Source organism: Malaya genurostris, chromosome 1, assembly GCF_030247185.1.
Source record: "Malaya genurostris strain Urasoe2022 chromosome 1, Malgen_1.1, whole genome shotgun sequence".
Lineage (NCBI taxonomy): Eukaryota > Metazoa > Arthropoda > Insecta > Diptera > Culicidae > Malaya > Malaya genurostris.
In genome coordinates, this window is record NC_080570.1 from 114,850,791 (window position 1) to 114,877,742 (window position 26,952).

The 26,952-nt window shown below is 38.5% G+C and overlaps 2 protein-coding genes across 2 annotated transcripts in view; one reads left to right on the forward strand and one right to left on the reverse strand.

Moving 5' to 3' along the window:
* LOC131425452 (proton-coupled amino acid transporter 1-like) overlaps positions 1 to 21,840 on the forward strand; it is a 35,325-nt gene extending 13,485 nt beyond the window's left edge. The window contains exons 2-5 of the mRNA XM_058587394.1: positions 20,114 to 20,480; positions 20,563 to 20,775; positions 20,839 to 21,466; positions 21,527 to 21,840. Of these exons, the coding sequence (XP_058443377.1) occupies positions 20,121 to 20,480; positions 20,563 to 20,775; positions 20,839 to 21,466; positions 21,527 to 21,807 (1,482 nt within the window). The 5' untranslated portion in view covers positions 20,114 to 20,120 and the 3' untranslated portion in view covers positions 21,808 to 21,840. The remainder of the gene's footprint in view (positions 1 to 20,113; positions 20,481 to 20,562; positions 20,776 to 20,838; positions 21,467 to 21,526) is intronic.
* Positions 55 to 6,144, reverse strand: LOC131425450 (uncharacterized). Its single transcript, XM_058587392.1, has 3 exons — positions 3,338 to 6,144; positions 3,129 to 3,282; positions 55 to 641 (listed from the first exon to the last, which is right to left on the reverse strand). Exons 1-3 carry the CDS (start codon positions 6,087 to 6,089, stop codon positions 77 to 79), a joined length of 3,471 nt encoding a protein of 1,156 aa, XP_058443375.1. The 5' UTR covers positions 6,090 to 6,144; the 3' UTR covers positions 55 to 76.
* Positions 21,841 to 26,952: the final 5,112 nt, after the last annotated feature.

Consider the following 26,952-nt stretch of genomic DNA (forward strand, 5'->3'; position numbering starts at 1 on the left):
AGGAATCCAAAACACAATTAAATACTGATATTTGTATTTATCTAATCTCTTCAATTGTAAATTATTTTAATCTAGATTAAATATAATCTACCATACCTTTAATCAACTCCAGTGTATCTCTAGCTGTACTTTCGATGCCGGAAGGAGGCAACAAAAAACCATGAATTCCCGTATCCGGGAGCTCAACCGTGTAACTGTACTTGATTCCCGCTTTATATCTGGCAAATTGTACCGACGTACCTGATCTGGGATAAGACATCTCATCTTCTGCATCGACCCGATATGACGAGAGACTTCCGGAACCGCGTAATGTGTCTACAGCAATCGTAGCCATTTCATGCACGTCGCTGAACCGGTCTTCGTTCTGTAATCGCCTCTCGTCCGGATAACTGATCGTCTGTCCATACGATTGCAGAGAAAGGTAGACTGCAATATTTCTGCGGCCGCTCAACAGAAACTTACTCAATGCTTTGGCTTCCGGTTCGGAGAAGGCACTGTACCCAGAGTAAAACTCACTACAGGCGGATTTAGAAGCTCCCTGTTCATTCCATCGATGATCCCAGTTACGATCGAGATCTGCTCCGTAGCACGATTGGTTTGAATCCATAGAAAGCGTACTTTGTGACTGCAACCAACTCAATCTGCGAAATGGGTAGTTTATTGTTAGTCTGTAGATGTTAAATAGTAATAGATTGTTTAAACAAATCTTGCGGAATATAAGACCACAAATAAATTGAAATATGTGATTCGATTCTGTGCATTCCCCTACTTGTGTGAGGTCCAAGCAAGATAAGTAGCATTCAAAAGAAAATATTCAGTAGTAGAATAATTTATTATAAGACTCAATCGTAAAAACGACACGATGCGAAACGACTACTGACCGATAGCACCGCACTCGCTCTGACATACATGTCAATTTTCTGCTGAACTTGAATAGAGCTCTGCCGAGCGATTTCGTGCGATCTATCAAGTTTCGCGTCGCGTTCGCTTTCTCTCTGGCTTCACCCTTAGGTTGCTGTCAGAGTGAACGCGTCACGCGAAGCGTTGAGGCGCGCGTGTGAGCTAGTTGCATTTGATCAAAGCAAACCTGTCAGAATGAATGCGTATATCTGTTCATTGTGTGAAAATTATTTCCAGAACGTTCTTAATTCTGTCGAAACACGTTTGACAACGGCCAGGAAGGCTGAAAGTGGAACAAAAATGAGTCTAAGAAATCATCAGAAGGACGTGAAGGTGAAGCTAATATGACAAAAGAAACCAGATTTTTCGGTACGTATTGTGACTAGAAAAATAAAAATGTCTCGCAACTTGGGTCCATATTTCAAAGCACCGGCAAGGTATGAAGTAGTTAAAAATGAAAACAGTTTTCGTTTCCTGTGTGATAATAGGCGATGAAACTTATGTGCTGGAAGACTTTAAGTAGCTTCCCAGAATGTATTTTTGTACTGCCATGCAACGGAACGGCGTAGAAAAACATTCTAGGATGAATGAAAAGGCAACTTCCCCAAAAAATATTTGGTTTGGCTGGCAATATGCAGCTTCGATCGAACGAGCCAAAGCTTTATCACTACCGGAACAGTAAACACAAATATATTGTGAAAAAATTAAAAAAAAAAAAAGAAACTATTACCATTCCTACCCAGCCATGACGCTGTCTCGCTATTCTGGTTTGATTTAGCATTTTGTCATCAGCCAAAGATGTTTTGGAATGATATGAAGTGAATGAATTTATTGTTGCACCGAAAGAGGCGAGTCCACCTAACTGCCCAGAGTTGCAAACTATCTAACAGTATTGAGCTCTCGTGAACAGAGAACATCTCGAAAATCTTGGACAAAAGCAGCTAAATCAGTTGCAGAGAGGTCTGCCCGAACATTAACCGCTGGAGTAAAGTCAAAAGTTCGTAGTTTCTTCATGCAGTCTAATTAAGTAACTGTAATTAGTTCTAAGGCGACTAATATTTCACAATTAAAGCAAGCAAGCAACTTCGTTTTATTCCAAATTTAATATGTCCAGATTTTGTCGCAAACGAGCCTCTGCAAAAGAATTCGTAAGACCGTACTAACGGGATTTACTGGGGACCGTGCCACTACGAATCACATATTCGCGATAAGACAACTTATTACTTATTTATTGATTTCAAAGCGATATGCGACACAATCGGTCGAGAACAGCTAAGCAGATTATGCACGAATACGGTTTCCCGAAAAAACTGACGCAATTGGACAAGGCAACGATGGATAGATTGAAATGCTACGTCTGAGTATCTGGAATACTCTCGAGTTCCTTCGAATCTCTTGTCTCTTTTTTAATATTGCTTCGGAAGGTGTCATTAGAATGTCAGTACTGTTTTTCGGCTTCACTAACGACGTTGATATTGTGACACGTCACTTTGAGAAGAAGATGGAAACATACATCGGACTGAAGGGCGAAGCCAAACGTATCGGACTGGCTATAAATGCATCGAAAACAAAATACTTGAGAGGAAGAGGCTCTAAAGTAGAAACACTACGCACCCCACCACGAATATTGATAGACAGTCACGATAACGACGAGGTTGACGAGTTCGTGTATCTGGCCTCACTGGTGATGGCCGATAATGATACCAGTGGAGAAATTCAGTAGCGTATTTTACCAGAAAATCGTGTCATTGTGTCATTAGACCGGTGGTTCCCTAAGGCCATGAGACCTGGGCTATGTTGGCAGAGGACCAACGCGCTCTTTGTGTTTTCGAAAGAAAAGAGCTACGGAGCGGAGTGCAAATGAAAGAAGAAACGTGGGAACGATGTATGAACCACGAATCGCAACAGCCACTTAGAGAACCACACATTGTACGGACAGCTCAAATCGGACAGTTACGATGAGCTGGACATGTCATTAGGATGTCGGACAACAATCCAGTGAGAATGGTTCTTGATTCTGATCCGGTTGGAACAATAAGAAGAGAAACGCAACGGACAAGGTGGATCGATTCAGTTGAGGGCGATCTACAAAGTATCCGTGTCTTGAGTTTCAGACGACAAGCAGCCATGGGCCAAGTTGAATGAACGAGTACGTTTTATGCAGTAAAAGACTGGACCCCTGCTGATGGGTGATTGTTTACTAACTTGAAATTACTCGAAATACTTACGCTGCAGTAATAATTCCAGTACTTTGAGTTTGTGTTTGCTTTGACCGATTCTTCCTCCACAACCGGTCGTAAGTGTGGCAGTATTCGTACCCATCCGGATTCAAAATCGGCAGAACATACCAATCCATAGATTTGACATTTTCCAGCTCGGTATCTATGGGTAAAATATTATCAATTTGAGTTAGCAAAAACCAATAGTTTTCACGAACCGTTGTTCGCTATGGCCTTTGTTAGCCAATCCAATAACCACGTGGCAACAGCCGGTGCAATCCATTCCTGTCCGTGAGCTCCTGCTTCGATGAACACTGCACTACGTGAACCTTTTTTCTTCGGAAAAGGGCGGCGTTTGCCTTTCATATATTTGGAGTTATGTTTCTTCGAACCACTCGATCGCTGAACACCGAATTTTACCTTCACGACCGTCAACGGGCGTCCTTCGAAGCTCCTCCCCATGTGTATCAACTCCACATTGCGAGGGTATTTTCTTCCAAGGTAGTTCATGAACTTTACAATATCCGCATAGCGGTGATATCGATACCATGTCAAAGGGTGCCCATTTAGAACTTCAGTTTCAATTTGTTCTCTTCGAGTCATCTTGGGGTTTTCGTACAGAATCGCTTGTCCTACATCTTGGATAACTATTTCTTTCGCTATGTCTTCATCTTGCAGGTATTCCTTCATCGAATCCAACATACTCGGAGATACCAGAATGTCGTTTGATCCGCTAAGTGTTGGACCCTTCCACCATTGCAATTTGACACCCTCCGGTGAAATTCGGTAATCCTCAAGAGTACGCACATTCTCCGTAGATTTTGGATAGAGACGCCACAGTTGATATCCGCTGTAATACACCTTGATAGGTTTCGTTAGATGAGTTGTCGACGGAGGTTGCGTCGACTTAGGGGCTCTGGTTGTTGTGAAAACATGTTGAGCTATCACATTGAACCAGGTTTGTGGATTTTGAAGTGGATCTGATGCTGGTAGAAATGGAATCAATGGTTTCTGTGAGACTTGATTTGTGGAAGGCATTTCAGTTGTGGCCATACTGCCGAAAATGTTTGGAAACCATCCACCCTGTGTTACGGTGGTAGTCGTTGATGAAGCAGTAGTCGCTTCCATGTGTTGGTTGTGATTTGCTGCGTTACCAGTGTCATCGTCCCACGAAGACCACGGATTGAAAAAGTTCCATGGCGTCATAAGCTGAAACCAACTTTCATCTGAAACGTTTTCGGTGGTAACATTCACAGCAGATGGTGGGATTGGAATGGAAGATTCTTCCTCAACTTCGTTAAACATGTAAGATGGATAATGCATCCAGCATTGCTGTTTATTAGAATTTACATCCACTCGTTCCTGTTGGAGCTGTGAGCTCAGATCAGTGCTTCGTGTTGGTCGCTTTCTTATATCCAAGATCTTGGGAGTAGTGCTTCTTGTTTCATCATAGTCATCATACTCTACAGTGGTCCGAGGACCGAAACCCAGCGATCGAACGATTCGCCCCAACGATGAAAAAATACCAGAGAAAAATCCCCCTTCATTACCGCCTTCATTATCTTCCCCACTATCGTAATCATCAGAATACTCATCACTGTATTCCTCATCACTAGTTGGAAGTTTTTGACGTTTCACTTTCACTGACTCTGTAACTTTATCATTCTCATCGTCGTAATCATAATCCTTATCATTTTCACTTGGTTCAATCTGATTTTCTGATTCTGCGTCATCCAAATCGTCTTCGTCACTTTCTTCACCTTCCTGACTGTCGTCAGATTCCGCATCGTCTTCATAACTATCATTTGCAAATCCTCCATAATAATTACCATCATCTTCTTCCGATTCACTTTCCTCACTGCTTTGCTCCTTTTCTGCATAAGTCGAATGCGAAAGAATTGGCAACGTTGCGGGAGTTGCAGGACTATACTCACTGGTTACATGAATATTGGTTGTCAGTTTGTTCTTCGTCGTTGTCTCTCCAGAAAACCCTGTTGTTATGCCAGAAAGAGGTAACCGCTTGACATCCGATTGATACTGTTTCGATGCTGATGACGCCGTGGTTGTATCAGAGTGTTGTAAGTTCCGTTTTGATTTTTTCCCACTGATGATTTCCGGATAGTTCTCTACGGTACGTTGTTCGTCTTCGTCTTCCACTGAAATGTACTCAGTGTCAATAAATGCGTCGTGCATATAATTATAGACGCTTTCTAGTACGCCACCAAGACTGCTGATGACTGGTGGATAGACATAAACCACCGGTTGGTAGGATTTCTTACTTTTGACCTTCCGAGCTGGTTCTGGTGGTCGAACCGTCGTCGTAGTTCTAGTTTTGACCCGAGATTTTGACTTTTTGGTTATTGTTTTGGGTAACGGTGTGGTCGACGTATGAATGGGAGTCAATGAACAATTGAAGCTAAAATATTTACGCAATAACTCGAGCGTTTCCTTCGTTATCTTTGTCTGGTTCTTCACAAGTTCCGGTTTTATTTTTGGTTTTTTTATTTGTTTCCTTGGTCGAATGGTGGTGGTTGTGGAGGTTTTATCTGCCGGATTAACATAATAATCACCCTTATAGAACGGTGTGGTATTATTCAGTGTATTCTGAATTGGTGATAAGTCATCCGCATAGTTTAGGGTCACGACGGTCGGCGCTTCTGTCATGGTATTATTGCGAAATATCGACGGCAGGTATGTTTTGTTTTTTCCCCACAACAAATCTACATGCCCAGCAGGATCACTAGCCACTAGGTATTGATAATACTTCACAGGATTCGTGAAATTTTCCTTCGTAAGAACATTACCCTTAGTCATATCCACATCTGCTTTGGTCGGATTCAACAATTTGATTCTATCCAAATCATTTTTATCGATCTTATGATTATTGACGTATACCGCATTGAGGGAAAACACCTGACCTAGCTCTACACAAATAATTACAATCTTGAAAAAACAACTGTTTCTGTTCATTTTACTGTTCTGTCGAACATAAACTCAACCTATCTCGGAAGATGTCACGCGTAGACTAACGTTGATATTTCAACCCAGCAGTTATCCTACCATTGAATACGAGCAAAACGCCACCTGAATGTCAAACCACGCGCAATGAGCCGTAACGAAGCGCAGAGCACACTCCACCGGCACCAGGTAAAACGGTTGACAAACTTTCTGGATCGTCAGTGCTCTCGGTAAGCGATTGTTCCGATCACGACATGTGAACTTGGATGCGCTCCAGTTCTTTTCCACTTGCACCCATAACTACCATATTCGACGGATTCATGTTCCCTTTCCACTTTTTTCTGCATACATTCCCATTGATGACAATTATGTAGATGAAATTTACTTGGAAGGAGTTGTTCGCGGTTCGACTTTGAGCGCGGTCGCCATTAGTTCGGGTAGAGTGAGAGCAACAGTTTGTTTATACTTTTTCAGTGACACATGTGTTGGCACTGCGTTAAACGGTTTGTTTTGACTAGCCTAGTGAGAGTAATTTTGCCTTTCATTTGCATGAATCGAGGAATTTCATTCAAACATTAAGTGTACTTATGGAAAACTAGTGCGAACCTCCTACGACCTAGTCACTCACTCAAATCTAATGAGATGCTGAAACTAATCGAGATCATTAGGTCCACGTCACTTTTATTCGAATTTTGATTGCCTAAGTGAATGTTCGTTATAATTTATCATCTCTTTCCAATACTAAAAGACTTTTTTTTTTATTTTTTGCTGCATCGATCAAAATGAAGGGTTGAAATTTCAAACACGCTTCTCTTTGTAGTTCAAGATTACCTTTTATTTGGGTCTTTTGTTTGTAAAAATCAATTGAGCCACTTTGGAAAAAATGTGTCAGTTCCATTTTGGAGATTTTTATTTCAATTTTCAATAATACCGGAAAAACAAAATTCATAAATTTTGTAAAGGACCGTAAGATCTTTTATACAAATATGAATCTATGCTCAAGAAAATCGATTAAGCTATCTCTGAGAAAAATAGGAAGTTTTCGAACACTATTTCTGGTACTTGCGGATCCGGATTCAGGGGACCCCTATATCCGATGCCAAAGTTTGTTGAAATCGGATTTGTCATCTCGGAGAAAAGTGAGTGCATATTTTTGTCACTTGCAAACATACGCACTCACATACGTACACACAAGAAAAATCGAGTTTTACAATTTGGAACTTTTGAGCCCCCTTGTCCCCACTCGTAGACTTTCGTAGACTTTTCCAAATAACTCAAACCCCAACCTCCTCTGAAAGTGTACGTAGACTTTTTCTTTTCACAAAACGTTTTTTTTATGCGAAGTTTCAGAGTTATGCGGTTTTTTTATACGAAGTTTCAGAGTTATGTGGTTTTTTATGCGGTACGTAAACTCGCATAAAAAAAGACTTCAGTGTACAACGTTATTCAAATGAAATGTTTTGATTGGTGTTGGGCCGTTCATCTTCATACCAGGCGAGACAATCAAAGGTGATCGATAAAATTTGATGTTGGTGCTTAGTGTTACTAGAAATATTTAGAAGGGATCTAGACAAATTTTGTTGTTCAACAAATTAGACTACATGCCATACGAGTGCAAAGCAAAATCTTGGCATCCTTTTGTGGAATTTGGCCTTTCTGTTTCAACAGACTTCGCAGCCGATTCATAACGTACAGGATAACTACGATCCTACTGACACTAAGAATCCTTCCAGGTCGGGGCTCGAACATACGACAACTGGTTTGTAAGACTAGAAGTAAGTGTGGATGGAATGTGGATGGAATAGAAAATTTGGTTTCTTAGAAATGTAAATGAAATGAACATTTTAACAGGAAAGAGATAGTATTTCTGACTGAGTTTCCCAGTTAAATTTTTTTCAAAAAAGAAATTAAGAGTAGTCCACGTATGCTTTAAACAAAACCTCCCTCTCCCCTCATAGACAAACGTAGATTTTTATGAACACTACAGTGTCGATTAAAAGTTCCCGGACAATAATATTAAATCAATAAGTAGAGAATAATCTCTCAATTCAAAAGAAAATTGTTATAGTTGAGCCTGTGCTAATACGAAGAGCAACTGGAATTCTGAAGAATTCTTGCAAGTATTTGTGCAGAACAAACTTTGTGTCTGTTTTTGGACAGCATCTCCTCTCTGGCAGAGAATATTTGAACGCTTTGTCACGAGTGTGTAGTTGGAAAAACTTGTGCAAATGGCAGCCATTATAATCAATGAATACAATATTCAGCGGATTTAAAAAAGTGCCTCTTTTACGTATTAATGGGCCCGGGTACAAAATTACGCAATCTTGAATTTTATATATTTTAGTTTTGATTATCGAATGCCAATATTTGGTCATAGTGGAAAAACATCAACAAATTGTAACACAAGCGTATGTTTTTCTGTTTACATGTGACTGATATAAAATCAAATCAAATATTCGTTACTATTTGGCAACCCTCAATTAGTCGCATAAGCTCCACCTCTTACACTTTTCAATGAATTTTATCTGTGGTCATTTGCGGTGAGCTCGATGAATCGATTAATTCCAAAGTACCAGAAACTCAAATTCAAATGAAAGGTCTCACGGTCCCATACGGAATTTTTGACTTTCATCCGGATCCGACTTCCGGTTTCGGAGTTATAGGGTAAAGTGTGTTCAATATTGTACACCGTCACTTAAACCGGCGAAACAAAACATGTAAAAAAATTTTCTAAACTGATCTTAAAACTACACAAATTGATAGCCATTATCGGTAGACAACTAAACAAACCGATTCCGGCTATCCTGGTTCCTGGTCTCCGGTTCCGGATTACGCAGGAACCGTATGTAAAGTGTGTTCAATATTGTACACCGTGACTCAAACCGGCGAAACAAAACACGTAAAAAAATTTCTAAGCTGGACCCAAAACCGTTATTCCCAATCTTAGTGTCAAATAAAGGACTTATGGTTCGTCCAAAAATTACTGCATATTGTTGGATACAACGAAAATTTCAATCGTCGTTTAGAGTACGATGGCAAAATCGTGTGAAATCTTCAAAATTTGAATAAAAACTAATAGAGTTTGTACGTCATGTTAGTTGGTGGCCGTACGAACCGACTTCGTTTATACCGGCTATCGGGTTCCGGTGCTGGAAGTGCATATAATAGTGAACCCACTTCGTTTTCTAATGGATGACCTAACCGATCAGAGAACTGTTTCATTCTGTATGTTATACTAGTTATTGCACAAACAATCCCTTGGTTTCATTCAAAAATCGAAGAGAAACATTTTGAATAGAATACCACAGTATTATATATGAGAAAGGCATCATTACACCACTAGGTGGATTAGAACAGGTTTTTTCGAAAAAAATCGACAATCAATTATCAATTTTCCCAGACAAATTTTTGCCGATCCCGCAAAAGAATTCACATCGTTGAGTAATCTCCAGTGCAATAGTCTTGTAAATTAGAGATGGTCGGGTATAGAAATTCTTATACCCGAACCCGACCCGTACCCGAGTGATCAGCAAAAAAATTTACCCGTACCCGACCCGTACCCGATTGAAAATTTAAAAAATTACCCGTACCCGACCCGTACGCGATCAATAATAAATAAAAATTACCCGTACCCGAAAAAAAATAAAAAAAATTACCCGTACCCGACCCGAATGAGTAGTAAAAATTTTACCAAAATTCAGTATGGAAAAAATAAAGTGTTTTAGATATCGAGCCGTATCAGGCTCTAGTTGGTAAGAAAAATACATTAAAATGCTTGTTTACTTTTAAACATATAAATACACTGTGAAGCATGAATAATGTAATGTACCTTTTTTTAAATATGCATAAAAAAACAAACGGTTCATCCGAATTCAAAATTTATTTTTTCATATTAAAGGTAGCGCTTCGCCGTGGTCACGGGAGTTCGCTGCCTATCCCGGGGTTTCACGCACTTTACCCAAAATTGTGAGAAAACGGTAAAGAAAACGGAAATTTCAAGAACATACGATTCTAGATAATTAATTTTTCTATCGATTCGTATATAAACTGTGCCTGATAAACGTTTTTATCGAAAGATTTCGTGCGAGTTTTAAAAATAAATGAGTTTTTCCTTATTCTTTCGCACGCACACAATGTCAACGCATGCATTGGGGTGTGAAAAATGCCACATGCGGTAGACGCTAACAACATTTCTTTTGTTTTCGTTGTCCGTTCTCTCTGTGTAAACGTTGAATAAAGATGAGTAGAAAATGTAAGTAAGTGTTACTACTTTGTAAAATAATTTCTATTCATGTTTCAGTAGAACCAGAAATCAGTAATGATTTTCATCGCTACTAGCTTTGAAGCTTTGTTGAAAACGTAGCACATCCCTACATATGCGAGTTGTTTATAGCGAGAAATGGAAAAAAGAAAACAAAAGGTTTAACAAAACTCGCACGAAATCTCGCGAAAGAAAAGCTTTCTAACTAATATTTTTCGCCAAATGCATAGTAAAATCATTTACCTACAATCGTATGTTTTTGATTTTTCGTGAATCGGGTTAGTATTGGAGAAATTTGCAATTTAGAGTGAAATTTCGGCGACAAAGCAAGAGGAAGCAGTGAGTTGTCTCGCTTCGACTTGACCACGGCGAAGCGCTACCTTAAAGTATAATCCTTCCGGGTAATTGTGGAATATAATTTCATTCAAATGGCTGCCTCGGCTGGCCTTGCAGTACGCCTTACGGTCGGTCCAGCTTTTTAATACATTTTCGATTGTATGCAGCTTTATTTCAGCTATGGATGCACGAATGTTATCCTTCAAGGCTTGAATTGTCTCTGGCTTGTCCACATAACACTTATCTTTGACAGCCGCTCAAAGATAATAGTCTAACGGTGTAAAATCACAGCTCCGAGGCGGCCAAACGACATCCGAATTTCGACTGATAATTCGATCTTCGAAGACTGTGCACAGATGATCGATCGTAGCGTTGGCTGTGTGGCACGGAGCGCCGTCTTGTTGGAATCAAAAGGTGTCCAAGTCTTCCTCTTCAAGTAACGGGAAGAACCAATCGCTAATGATGACGCGGTACCGCTCGTCATTGACCGTGGCGGCGGCTCCTGCCTCATTTTCTAAGAAAAAAGGCCCAATGATGCCGCCAGACAAAAATCCGCACCAAACCGTCACTCTCTGAGATCGGCTTCTCCATGATGACGTGCGGGTTTTCCGTCCCCAGATGCGACAATTTTGCTTATTAACATACCCGCCGAGATGAAAATGTGCCTCATCCGAGAAGATGATTTTTTTGCACACATTCCGCAACATTACCATGATTTTGAAAGTAAAACTGCACTATTTTCATGCGGTCCTCAAGCGTATACACAACCATTTTCGATCAGCGGAAGGATACAACTAAGTTTCTGTCAAATCAGAAGTGACATTTAGGTTACCAATGTCGAAATAACCGCTAGTTCAAAAATAAATGTTAGATGGTGGACCTGTAGATTTTCAATGTCTTTGGTACTTTATTTTCATTTACAAAAGTCAACAAAAGCGAGTAATATCTTCTCAAATTTTTCGAGAAGCATATTTACCCAATATGTCGTAATACCCGTTGTACTCGATTTAGGGTAGGTATGGTTTTTACGAAACAGTGCGACTTTTGATCCAATTCTTTAGAACTATAAGTAAGCGTGCTCATTATCTTGACACACAAATAAAAATTCACATTCGAATCACTTGAAAAATCACGTAAAATAGTTCCAAATGTCAAATTGAATATTATACGTGACGAAAATGAATGTTATGCGAACATCCCCTAAAATGAATAGTGTGTTATCAGTTCGTTTACGTGAATTGACCAAAGAATCAAACAATGTACGTGTATTCCCGGTGTGAAAAATTCAATTTTGAACATGGTGAACAGTGAGTCTTTCAAGTGTAAGTAGTTTGAAAATTCGTAGGAAATTTTTTTGGTTACAATTTTTTACTACAAAGCAAAATTAATTATGATTTTGATTTAAATTAATCTGTCAACTATACCCGTTTTGTAAACCTCACAAACCCACACCCACGATGTTATCGGTAGCTGGTGGTTTTTACAGCCATTGAACCGGTGGAACCCTTAACGAGTGAACACGGTGAAAATTTGAGTATTTCACGAGAAAAGATTTTCACCCTTACTTTTGCGACTCCACGTTGTCACGCATCGAGATTTTCACTTGTAGTCCAGTGAAAAGAAACGAAAATTAACTAGCAATATAGCCCAACTTGCTGTGCCATCAATCGGTGTCATTTAAAGTGAGGTGACACCACCCAGAAGTGCAGAATAAAAAGAACTTCTATGCAGATTTTCTGAAATAAATGTTCATGTTTTTATGGTAAGAATCCCAATGATTTTTATGAAAATTTTGAAAATCTCTAACCAATATTTAAAATAACAGTTTTCTGGTATCTGAATGTGATATGAGTACTACACTACATTTTATATACTGCCCATACTTGCATATCAGTCCCATATGGGAAATCGGCATGTTGAGAAAAAGACGATCAAAAGTTTATTTCCGAATTTTTTTATTTATTGTGCTCCCTAATGCTGGTCCCGGGTTGGCGGTTCAATGCATAGGACGCTGGTCTTACAAGCCAGCTGTCGTATGTTCGAGCCCCGACCTGGAAGGATTCTTAGTGTCAGTAGGATTCATAGTACTAGCCATGCAATGATTCTGTACGCTAAGAATCGGCTGCGAAGTCTGTTGAAACAGAAAGGCCAAATTCCACGAAAGGAATGTAATGCCAAGACTTTGCTTTGCTCCCTAATGCTAAATCTTGTTATTATTACATGAAATATCGGTAATACACCTTTGCTGTTCCAATATTGCAACAAATGAAATTATTGAAATTTTGCACTGAATGGGACTTAGCATATGGGACACAGAAATGAGTTGATATTTTTTTATATTTTACTGAACAAACCCTCAACTTTCATTGCAATTTCTGAGAGTATATTGAGGAAAGACTCCATTCCTCAAGCTAACTCAAAATTGGCGAAAATCGATATGAGACTGATATGCGAGTATGGGCAGTATATGAATCAAATAATTTTTACTGGATTGTGCATTAAACAGCTTTAAAATGGCAGTCCATTAAAACCTACGTGAAAAGTAGATTCCGACCGCAACATCATAGAGCTAAGGCAGTGTGTCTTATTAAATATGTTATAAACAAAGTAGGGCGGGAAATATTCACATAACTTTTCATGAAGAAAAAAATGTTTTTTTTCTGGAAAAAGATGCCAGTTGACAGGTCTGGTCCTAGGCGCGAATGTCAAAACCCCTTGAATCAAATTGATTATTTTTCGGAAGAACTGTTTTGCAATGAAAAAATCTCGTCAACGTGTAAACATATTTATGTGAAGTACATATGGTCGGGTAATCGACCCGAAAAAAAAATTTACCCGTACCCGACCCGTACCCGAGTGAGCAGTAAAATTTTTTACCCGTACCCGATTGAAAATAAAAAATTTTACCCGTACCCGACCAAAAACCCGGCGGGTACGGGTACGGGTCGGGTTTCGGGTAAAATACCCGATACCCGACCATCTCTATTGTAAATGTCGTGCATGTAGAGATGGTTACCAACATATCGATCATGTTGTTCGTAAATGCACTGAATATCGAGACGACAAGTTCCAGCTAGTAGTCTCTCTAGAAACCCGGGAAAGACCTATCGAACATTTATTTTGAACCCTCATCGCTAACGATTCTATACTATTTCTATTTAGAACTTATTCCGTGATAGTGTGGAATGAAGGGTGAGCTGCCTCGATCACTAGTTAAATAAAGCGCTAAAATTCAAGAAGCCATTATAGTCGTTAGCACTTAATAGAATCTAAATTATTTTCAATCCGAAAAAAAGTTCAAAGCGAGCGAACGAGTGTAGGAGTGCTCACTGCAACCAGCAAACGGTGATTTAGTACCTTTCAAATAATGTCAAAAATGGACTGAATCATCTCTAGAATACTACAATCTACTACACCGTTCAAAAACCGGCTCGATTCCTCTGTGCCTCACTCGAATTTGCTCCCCGACAATCTCAAGCTCGGGATGTCAGCAAATTTGTCTAGCAATATGACAAATAACGCCAAGAAATAGTAACAAAAAAACAGCGAAACTTGGCATCCGTCGGAGATTGTCGACATGCTGGCACGATACAGACTATTTAAATCTCGAAAGTCACAGACAAAAAGACTAGGCACTAGAAGTAATAAGTTCAAACGAATTTTAAGTGCTATAATGATTATCATTTTTGCAACGCAGAACATTGAGTGTCCTATAAACGGTTCATTTTAGTCTTTTTAACACGAAGCGCCACCTGGATCTGGTTTTAGGATTTTGTTAGTTTCTATCGAGAAAAAACAAATCGAAAAAAGATTGACGAATACAACTATGAAATGGAAACAGCGAAAAACATACCGCAGAGATGGGACTTGAACCCGTAGCTTTCTTCTATCCTACATGTGAAAAACACGGAGGGATTGCCACATAGCTCACATTTTAATATTGATATCACATCACTTTAATGTATATTTTTTTAAATAATATTTAACATATAGGGTACATCATCTAAAACAATCTGTATAACTTACATTCCTTACGAGCTAAATTTTCATTTGAAACAAAACGCCCTTTTTGAACTTCTGGCACGTGCCAAGAAAAAAAATCTGTTTGTCTAAGGAAATAGTTCCCGTTTGATCAGGCAAATGAAATGTCTCCGTTGCGATGGTACACATCAGGTTGTTTGTCGCGGTGCTAAACGGATCGGAAATTTCTTACCGGATTTGCATAATCTTTTAATTACTTTTAAACAGGCAGTGCTTGTACTAGCCAACTAACCATTCATCAAACCGACTGCTTACTTGCTCCCGGAAAGTGAAACATTTTGCCGCGCTAACGTGCTCTGACGGTCGCGGGTGTTAGTGAAAGACCAGCATCGCCATGGCATTCCTCTGATTGTAGTCATTAAACGGATGGCTTAGCTGATGAATGAACCTATTCGTGAATGAATTCAACTACACAATGAACAGGCCCTGCGGTACCGATGGATGGCTCAATCATCAAGCCCAGTCAAACCTTGTTTGTGGTTCGGTTCGGTTCGGTTCGAATTTCGGTGTGCAGGACTTCAACGCTGTATGACGACGCTTCCGCAGGCGCAACCGATTAACCACGTTCAAGCGACAGACAACTTTCACTAGCACAGGGTGGAGCAAGCATTCCACTAGTGCGCAAACCGTTAACTAGTTCGGGTTATAAATGCTTCTTGAATCGTGAATTGTGTGGCGTATTCTGTGGATTCGGCACATCCCAGCTGGTATCGCTCGACCGGAGCGCCGATCAGTCGCAGTTGCAGACATTCTCGTGATAAAAGTGCGGCCTTGTTGAGCACAGGTAAGCGAGTGTTCAGCATCAGTAGGTCATTGATAATGTGACAAGTATCTGCTCTTGGCCCCTGAATTCTTGAAATTGAAATTGTGGCATTTAAAAGTGTATGACAGAATAAAGGTTGGGATGTGCGCAAGATTATCTCAACCGAGTGACGAAATATAAGAAGTGTTCATTTGCAAACCGGTTCTTCTACCTTGGGCCGGTGCGTGGCATGCGTCAGCCGGATTACCCAACTATTGCCTCATTTGTTTTGTTCGCGTTATTCGCGTCATTTTGCAGTAAGCCATCGTGCAGTGCACCAGTCGTGGGTTCATTTATTTATACACATTCCCGTCTATTTTCGACAGGGTATTAGATAGGGCACCCATTTTCGTATCTTTCCTAATTCATTGCAATATAATTCAAGTGGTTCAATCAACTATATGATCGATATGGTTTCACTAGGTGTGGTGAAAGTAATACTACAATAGAAAACATTCATCATATCTAATTCCACAGTACTCTATAATTTAAGAACGCAGATGAGACAATAGTCTAAATTTGAACACAGATGCTCTCGCTGAAAAGAATAAAATACAGACGGCGTCGTTTGTAATAATAGAAATTAACATTACGTGATTTGATTGAATTTATCCCCCGATTGATGGATTAGCATATGAAATGATACTACGAACCAATATTAATTAGATAGTTCAAACAAACATTTCGCGTTGGTTTAAAACGAGATTAAAATCAACTGATTTCAGTCGGTGTCGAACATCACCCGAGTAGCTAATGGACTCTGGAAATTGTTTCCAGTCATCTAGAGTAGTTTTTATTTAACCAGGTTTCCCCAAGAATACCAAAAACCGCTTAAATATATTTTAAACAATTCGCATATCTTTCGAGACTTACTCGCACTAGGAGTCTATTGCAAGTCTAATGTAATCAAGTTTATTTTCAAGAGTTCAATCAAGTTTATTTTCAAGATTTAAAAATGCTCAATCCTGTTCTTGTCTTTTGTTAAAAATCAAGATATTGGGCAAATTTAACTTCCACAAAAGGAATTATTCGTAGTAGCTGAATTCGTAAAACATTTGGAACATCTTCTCTCTTGCAATCCAACACTTTCTCCCCAATTATGCTAATTATGAAGAAAATTCATAAAATTACTCCAGCATTCAGACGAACTTGCGAATTAACGGATGTGCTTTTTCAACACCATGCCATCGTGAATTTTTTTCAATTTGCGAATATATATTTTTCACTGACAAATGAAGGCGAAATAAGAATCTCGTATTTTAAATATTTCATACGAAATTTGTTTATCGAAATTGGATGAATTATCTCTGAGAAGTTTTTGCGGATAGACAACAATGTCGATTTTCGGTTACGTTTTCCTATATCGATTCAACCGTCTCTGAAAATATTAAACGAATAGCAAAAGTGCGGCTTGTCATTTCTACGATTAAATTTCCGGAACCAGATGTGTTCACTATGAGCCTTCCGAACTTTATCAATGGCCTTATACTAGTTTTCAGAATAGAAAAGTGTAAGATTGTCGCTAATTTCCAACCATTTCCGTTTAGGTTGAACTGTTTAGTGGCAATAACAGTTGAATCAGAACTGCTAATACACTGATAAGTCCAAGACGAAGAAAATGAAGGTGTGGAATTTACCGAGCTGTTCGAGCATTTTAAACACTCATCGAAGGCTCTGGAATCAATTCAATTACGAAACTGAAACGAAAGGATTATAATTATCAACAGGATCGGCTGCATTTTGTTTTCGGTGCGAATTTCTTTGCTGGTTTTAAACTTTCACGAAGAAAGAAATAACGCCGTATTTAGTGGCGGTTTTCATCTCGATACCATTCCATGAAATGCTTGAAATTCAAATTGCTACTGTGGAGCTGATGAAAAATTGTAATTTAAAGCTTTGTCAAGATGAGTAGGGTTGTCAACGAACGCAAAAAAGGAAGTTTTGAAAAACTTCCAAATATTAACTGGATGAAAAGGGAAATTAATGGTGATCCAAATTTTTTTAGATTAAAGACTGTCCCAGAAAGTATGGACGCACTTTGATTTCGCTGTAAATAATATTACATTACTGTTAGATATTCAAATTTTATTCGATATACTGATAATATTAGACTACAACAACAGAATATTATTCTCAACATTTGCTACATAGCCATTGTAGACTAGCTTCTTGCAAACGTTCCTCATTAAATTCCCTACAGACTTTTTTGAGACAAGTTTTGACACTTTTTTTCAATCTTTTTCGAAATGTTGAATGGTTTCGGCTGCCGAGACATGTTTCCTAAGATGTGCCTTCGTTTATGCCCAAAATTCCTCAATTGTTCGAAGTTGTGGGCAATTTGGTGGATTCATGTCTTTTGGGACGAAAGTGACATTTTTGGTAGTATACCATTCTACCGTTGATTTCGAGTAGTGGCAAGAAGCAAGATCTGGCCAGAAGACAACAGGATCCTTGTGGCTTCGAATCATGGGTAGAAGTCGTTTTTGTAAACATTCCTTGATATATATATATCGCTGTTCATTGAAGCAGTGGTGATGAAGGGTTTCGAAATCTTACCGCAGCTACAAATTGCTTGTCAGACCATAGCTTTATCACCAAATTTGTCGATTTCAATCGATTGGTTTAACACTTGCCATATGCAAATGACCACTAAGTTAAAATCTCTGTGACAGAAACAAACACAAAATATTTGTAGTTATATCGAAATAATATCCCTTTTTACCTTTTTTTATATATATAAAAAATAGGTATAGAATTCGCTCAAACTTTCGAAAAATTTTCCGAGGCCCGGAGGGCCGAATGTCATATACCAATCGATTCAGCTCGACGAACTGAGCAAATGTCTGTGTGTGTGTGTGTCTGTATGTGTGTTGTCAACTAAGAGGTCGAGATCTCAGAGATGGCTGGACCGATTTTGATCAAACTAGTCGCAAATGAAAGGTCTCCCCGTCACCCAGAACGCTATTGAATGGTTTTGAGATCGGATGTTTACTTTTTGAGTTATACGAAGTTTTATGTCAAAATTTTCAGTTTTTTTGACAGTATCTGTCACATTTGACCTTGAAAACAGAATATGTTTCCAGACTTAGATTTCGCTCGGTAATACCTATCCAACAAGCCATAGATTGTTAAAATCCGTCCATTTTAACGGAGATATCGATATTTTTGTGTAAGCCTTATTCCAGTAGAAGGAATTTTGAGCGCTGTATGAAAAAGCAATGCTTGGGAGCAACATGAAACACGATTTTTTATACTGTTACATATAATTGTTTCTAAGTACCAAAAAGACTGTGTACAGCATCCTTTTTTATGACAATTTGCCTCGGACCAATTTTAGTACGGTTCATTTTTGGCAACATAATCTTTCGAATATGGCATATGTAAACCAGATGATACCAGCATTATCGAGTTGGAAGTAATTCCATAATTATATTGATTTAAACTATTTACAGCAATAAATGCTGGAAGAATATGACTTCCATATACCATACGACTCAGTTCGTCGAGATCAGCAAATGCATGTGTGACAAATAATTTCACTCAATTTTTTTCGGAGATGGTTAAACCGTTTTCTACAAACTCAGATTCATATGAAAAGTCGTATACTCCCAAACAAGGCTCCTGAATTACGTTTGGATCCGACTTCTGATTGCGGAACCACAGGATGATATGTGAAACGAAATTAAAATAATGCAATTAATTTTTCTCGTAGATGGCTGAACCGATCTAAGATTCAAATGAAATCTAAGAATCATCTATGATTCAAATGAGAGGTCTTAAAATCCTATAAAACCTCTTACTTTTTAGTCAGATCCGACTTCTGGTTTAGAAAATGCAGGGTGATTAGTATAAAAATGTCCATTTCACATAAATTAATCAGGTTTATCGGGTTTGCAGATTTGGATAGTCGATTACCAAATAAATTTATTTCAGTTTGAGCGGTATTCGTTTTTGGACTCGGAATGTACCCCCAAATTTTAATTCGCACTACAATTTTCAAAGATGTCTACACACTCCTCAGGTGAATTCAACTGATTTCGGCTACACCGATTTTAGAATTCCGGTTCCAGTATCGAATCGATTCTCAAAGCTCAATCATTTTCTCAAAAAGACCAAATCGAACTTCAAAAACAAATATTACAGGACTTAAGGTCCCATACAAAATTGGTGAATTTTATCCGATTCTGGAATTACAGATGATGAGCTTATAAATTTCATGTAAATTGTTTGGCGTAATAATTTATGGCCATTCGAATCATTTTGGGCTATGCTAAATCCTGAATACCGGCTCTGGAAGTACCACAAATAATGACGAAAAACTCTAAAGTGAAACTTACTTCGGCATCTCATGGAATGTTCAATCGATTGTCACACGCTAAGATTGAAATTCGATATGTTTTTCAGTTTCGGCATTACAGGGTAATGAGTGAATCAAATCTTAATTTGCCGTTTTAAACGACGATAATTAAAATAATGTCATGAGAACTAAAACACCTAAGAATATCCATGCAAAAACACATGCGTATTGATAAAAAAAAGGTATCATCTCAATGCTAGGTGGATTAATCACGTTTTTTATTTTTATTACGCGTTTAGCCTCGGGATGCCCAACACAGTCGAAGTATTGCAACCAAAGAAATCTGACGGTTTGGAAGTAAACCGTCAGAACGGACGAAGTATCGAAGGTCAAACGAACCAGGCATTCGAATTAACTGACGTGGAAAGCGCCCAAAGGCCGCCACCTGATTACCACAAGGACACGGCAACTAGTCAGGCAGGTGGTCATGGAGTGGATTCCGAGCATCCGACCACGTATCTAGAATCAATCATGCATATCTTCAAAGGAAACGTAGGTCCTGGGCTGTACGCTATGGGACAGGCCTTCTACAATGGAGGTATTATTGTGTCACCTATTCTGACGATATTACTCGGGATCACGTGTGTCCACAGTCAACATCTTCTGGTAGGTAGCAAGATAAGTGAATCACCAGATCCAACCGATAACACTAATACGTAACGAATTGAACTATTATATATTTGGACAGCTAAAATCCGCGGCTAAAATGAAATTGAAACGACCGAATACTCATCATCTACCGGACTTTGCAGATACTGTTGAACTCTGCTTCACCCATGGTCCGCTGAGGTTTCAACGTTGGGCAGGAGTGATGCGGATAGCAGTGAATGTGTTCATTTGCATCACTCAACTGGGTTTCTGTACGGTGTATTTTGGCTTTATTAGTAATAACCTTAAACAAGTGAGTATGTTCTAACCTAATGCTTAAAATTCTACTGAATAACGACTTAATGTGCATTGCTAGATTTACGACTTCTACGGCATCCACTTGGACGTTCGATTGCACATGCTCATCATCCTTCTGCCGATTCTACTCCCATCATTAATACGAAATCTCAAGTACCTTGCCTGGTGCATGACACTTGCAAACGCATGTATGATTCTCGGAACCTGCATTACCACCTACTACGCCGTTCAGGAACTTCCCTCAATCAGTGAACGAAACTACTTTTCCAGCTGGGGTCAGCTTCCGCTTTACTTCGGGACGGCTATCTTTGCTTTCGAAGGAATAGCACTGGTGTTACCATTGCATAATGCCATGAAAAAACCATCGGACTTTGGTCGACCTCTCGGAGTATTGAACGTGGGTATGTGTGTTGTAACATTGATATTTACCTTCTTGGGTTTTGTCGGCTACTTAAAATGGGGCGACAACGTGAAGAGCAGTTTAACACTGAATTTACCGGACGATGAAGTTCTTGCCCAAAGTGTCAAAGTCATGGTGTCGTTGGGTATACTGCTGGGATACGCACTGCAATTCTTCATAGCAATACAAATTATGCTACCTACGGTGCTAAAACGGGTTAGCTGTGGTACCAATAATCCCGTGCTAGTTGAAGTAATTTTCCGGACGATGGTGGTACTGGTGACTTGTAAGTATTGTGAATGCGAAACTTCTCACAGTTCTTATATCTATTCTATCGATGTTTTAGTCACCGTTGCCGAGAGTATTCTGAACGTAGGAGCTCTGATTTCGCTGATTGGTGCCCTGTGCTCAACCTCACTGGCTTTGGTTTTTCCACCAGTTCTAGAGCTTATTTTAGGATTAGCAGATAAAGAATGCCGGGATTCTGGCCAAGCTGACGTGACGCAGAGAGCGGATAGAATTGGTTGGTTCATCTGGACCAAAAACATCTTTATCCTAGCACTTGCACTATTTATATTTGTTACTGGAACCTTCGAAAGTTTGGAGGCAATCCAACATAAGGAATGACTGAGTGATGTAAATATAGATCGAAATTCTTAACTTTCAGTTTAATTGCATGAAAGAAAGCCAACGACTTATGCTACTGCATACTACCGCAGATATGCTGATAAAATAAAAGACACTTAAAACAAGAATGTGTGATGAATGTTGTTGGTACTTGCTAGGCGAACCACTCAATTCATAGTGGGAATGCTGTAATATACATGGATATGCCCATATTAGTCTACTAATATCTATTTCCCGTTTGTCGAAATGACCATCAAGCTTTGATGAGAAAGTAACGATATTTTTTATACCATAACGATGACTGGTAAGTAATGATTCACTACAACACTACAAAACGTTTCACCTCGTTCCAGAACGACAGTTCCCAGACGTATTAAACTTACACACCTAGAAAATCCTGTGATTCTTCATCTTCTTAGATGCACATAAATGGAGCGTCGCAGCTCAAGCAAGTTTACGTGGAAGAACATTCAATATTGTGTCTAAAACTCCATGACATGAAATTCATTGAAATAAAAAAAATAGAATACTGATAGCAACCGCCGCTGCTTGAACCAAGAATCATTGAATCGCACACACGTCTGTTAACCGACTGAGCCACAGAAGCATGCATCTGCTTGGCCGGTAAAAGGTACATTTAAATTCATACAGTCGGTGCGAAGCAGAACGCAAGTTACAGTCGGAACCAGTAAAATTCAAGCTCATCTAACATTAAGTCATTACAAATGAAAATTTTCCGTCATTTGACAAATTAGGTCTTTATGAATTACATCGTATGACGGATTAGGTCACCTGTAACATTCAATTTTTTTGGAGTGTACATTTCCTTTTATTTCGGTTGAATCCAATCGAAACGGAAATGATCACTTTCGCTATTAACCTACACTCAAACAAAAAATTGACGTTACTAGGCTTAGGACCCCTAAGCTACTTAGTAAAGATTGCGGGTATATCTATAAGTGTTCATCAAGCTGCTTATTGAAAACTTTACATGCAGCTCATATTTTCATAGATTGAGTATCTTTTTTTTAAATTCTGTTTTCTAAAGCCATCATCACATAAATTTAACAAATCTTAAATCCCTATACCTATTAGAAGCACTGTTCTCACTCGATCTACCTTCCCAGACAGAAACATGCCAATTTTACAAGGATTACTTACCAATCATCCATATCGTTGAAACCCTAGCAACAACACTACTCATAATTCTAGTGCTTTAGCAAGAAGATCCGGTCCCGAAGTCACTGAGGAAACTGGAGCATGAAACAGAAATCAGTTCCTAACTAAAACGATTTAAAGAACACAGAAGGTTCCACAAAACGATTTCGTATATTTTGAGAGGACTGATTTACCTCAAGGATTGTAAGAAGCCAGCTTTCCTGCTGTCTGAAAAGTAATCATTCATCTTAATCCACGTGGTATGAAGTTGCAATTACTAATCTGACAATATTTCGTAGTACCCGAAAAATACTTAAACAATTTTTTCATACACCAATCGATTCAGCTCGACGATCTGAGTAAATGTCCGTGTATGTGTGTTGTCAACAACGAGGTCGAGATCTCAGAGATTACTGGACCGATTTTGATCAAACTAGTCGCAAATGAAAGGTCTCTTCATCACCCTGAACGTTATTGAATTATTTTGAGATCGGATGTTTACTTTTTCAGTTTTATGCTAAGATTTTCAGAACAGAATATGTTTTTATACTTTTAGCTATTCATTTAGCCATAGATTTTTGAAATCCGTCCAATTTTGACGGTATTATCGAAATTTTTGTGTAAGCGAATTTTCCCACTATTCCAGTAGTAGAAGTTTTACGCGCTTGTTGATGAAGCGATGTTTCGGAGCAAAGTGAAACCCGATTTTCGATATTGTTTTATGCAATTGTTTCTTAGCACCTAAAAGACCATGCACAGCACCCTTTTTCATGACGTTTCGATTTTAGCACGGTTCGTTTTTTGGCAACATAATCGTTCGAACATGACATATGTATTAAAAAGATGGCAAAATTTTCAAATTCAAAGCAATTTCATACTTATATTAATTTATACTGCTTTCGACAATAATTTCCGGAAGAATACAACTTCTTACACCCTTATACCATTCGAAGAAGTTAAGCAAATTTATCGAGATAAGCAAATTTGCGTGTGAGAAATAATTTCATTAATTTTTCTCGGAGATTGCTTAACTGATTTCTATAAACTTAGACTCATATGAACAGTCCTATGCTCCCATATTAGGGTTCTGAATTTCATTTGGATCCGACTTCTGGTTCCGAAGCTACAGGATGATATATGTAATGAAATTGAAATAATGTCACTCATTTTGCTTGTAGCTGGCTGAACTGATTTCGTCCATCTAACATTCAAATGAAAGGTCCCACAAAAACTGCTTGCTTTTTTCATCAGATCCGACTTCCGATTCAGGAGATACTGAGTGTTTAGAGTAAAAATTTCACATAAATTTATCTGGTTTATCGGGTTAACAAATTTTGATAGTCGAAGACCAAATAATCTTTTTTCAGTTTTAACGGTATTCGGTTTTCGATTCTGAAAGGAACCCGAAAATTTAGTTTGAAACGCAATACGATTTTTCAAAGATGGCTACACTGATTTTCAAAAATTTCGAATCAAATGAAATGGTTTACAATCCCTTAGGTGAATTTAACTGTTTTCGGTTCCTGAAGAAAAATTTCATAAACAAAAATTCATAAACTTTTTGGTGACTTTTATCCGATTCCGACTTCCGATTACAGAATTGTAGGATATTGGGAAGGGTAATGATTTTTTTTAAATTCAAATCGTCATATAATTTGAAAATACTCAAAAAAATTCACAGTTGGGCTCAAAACAATTCGAATTTATTCATAACAATTCATCGCCAAACGAATCGCTTCGAGTCATCAGGTTCTGGAAGTACCGAAAATAATGACCAAAAACTCCAACTCGTTTCGTAATTTCATGGAATGTTCAATCGATTGTTACACGTTTAGATTCAAAGGAATTATACAATTTTTCGTTTCGATCCGACTTGCAGTTCCGAAATTACAGAGTTCAAATTGTCACTTAAAACGACGGACAATAAAATAATATCATGAAAACTTCAAACACCGAAGAATATTTAAGTAAAAAAACACATGAGGATCTATACAAAAAAGGTATCATCTCACTGCTAGGTGAATTAAGCACTTTTTTTATTATTTCAATTTTTGAAGCAAAAGCCAGTAACGTCGAGCCAGTGGTCAGCAGTTTCGAGAAAAATGCTAGACTCACCCCCCGAGATGTCCAAGTAAGTAAACTGGACAAGTCGTTTACAACCACACACGTCCAGAGAAACTTCAAACGCTTTCCTGGACGAGAATATTTCATAGCAACTGGAAGAAAAAAATTGACAGGGATTTTCAAACACATTACACTCTTAGAAAAAAATAAATGACTGAATGTTACATCTATTAAAAAGAAAACATATATGTTATATTTGTTTTGATGTTAAATTCCGGCTAAATTAGCTGTGAAATTAAAATTGCAAGTTTAAGTGTACACTGATCTCTCTATACGCGAGGGATACGTACCGTGTAAAAAAACAGCACAGAAAAAACCATGTAACTTCGGAAATTCGTGTAAAATAAACCTCAAAACTGAAGAAAAAAAAATTTGATGCCAAATATAAAAGATGCAATGGTTCTGGTGTAAACTCAAAAAAAAGTTTTTGAAAGAATTGACTTTGAGATTTCTAGATTTCCGAAATCGAAAAAAAAAAGTTTATGCCGAAAGACTTAGAAATGCATGAATTTTTTTTCAATCAAAAATCAAAATCAAAGAGTTGACTTAAAAAAAATTTCGGGAAACACAAGATCACGATGTTTCATACATTTCTATGACAAAACAAAAAAACCGCATCACTTCCACGTAAAAAGCCGCAAATTTTCGGAAAACCGCGTAAAAAAAAGACCTCAGTGTACTGCGACGCTTCTTCAATGTGCATCTATAGAAACCTAAATTCACATTATTTTTTCTAAGTGTGTGTAGGCTTTTGAAGTACACCAAAAATATTTCGTGTGGCAGGACATCTGCTCCCGTGGTTTGAAGAGGAATTCTGCCTGACAAGTAGTCTGCTGGTTTCATTTTTCATGCATGGTGAGCTTAGTGTAATTGTAAAAAGTTTCTGACGACAACATAATACGTATAAATCGAAAACTGTTATTAAATAAAAACTATTTCAAAATTATGCTGGACACGCTCTTACTCAACAGACTGTAAATCAAAAGTTCCGATCGAAACACCCTTAACTATTCATACTCTAATAAATTATTTGTTTCATCCAAATAGTTCTAGAAAGAAACTAGTAAGGGGTGCACTTTATCTAATCTACTTCAACCGTCCAAATACTGAATATTGTGCTAGAATGAACTGGGCTATTTTACGAGGCACTAGGTTATCGAAGTCACACTATCATACTTTTCGAGATATCATACCTTTACTCTTACAATATAGTTTACATCAAAAGCCAATTTTTTAGTTGTTTATGGAGTTCAAATAATTTCTTGTTAATTCAAAATGGAAATATGCGGGATGCATCAGAAGCTATAAAATCAAAATCGAGGAAAAACACGACGACAATCTAATGTCGTTTTCGTTTTTAAATTGCACTACACCGGTGTAGGTAAGGTGGCACTGAAATCGTTCGTTTTTGCCAATTGCACTACACCAGTGCTACACTTTTTCTGCACCGACACCACTGGTGTAGCACTCATCAAAAGTATGGTGTAGCTCTGTGCAATGGAATCGTTTATGGTAGTCCATGGTTACTGTTTATGTTTTCGTCATTTTTGTTCGTTTATTCATGCCTCCGTGTAGCACTGCACCGGTGTAGTGCAAATTAAAAACGAAAACGCCATAAGCCATAGATCACTCTTCGAGCGATTAACTTCGTATGCGTTACCAAGGAAACTGAAATTCGCATGTTCGAATAGCTCTGAACACAACAACGCGAGTACGCCTGATAGACACCGTCGCAGGCGCCTACAATTGACAAACATCTCGAGGGTGGGAAACTGTTCTCTCTCTTACACCGCCGGCGTCCACATGGTCAAGTTCGTCAATGAGAAATGTACGAGAATTTGCCCGGGCAGAGTATGTAGGAGA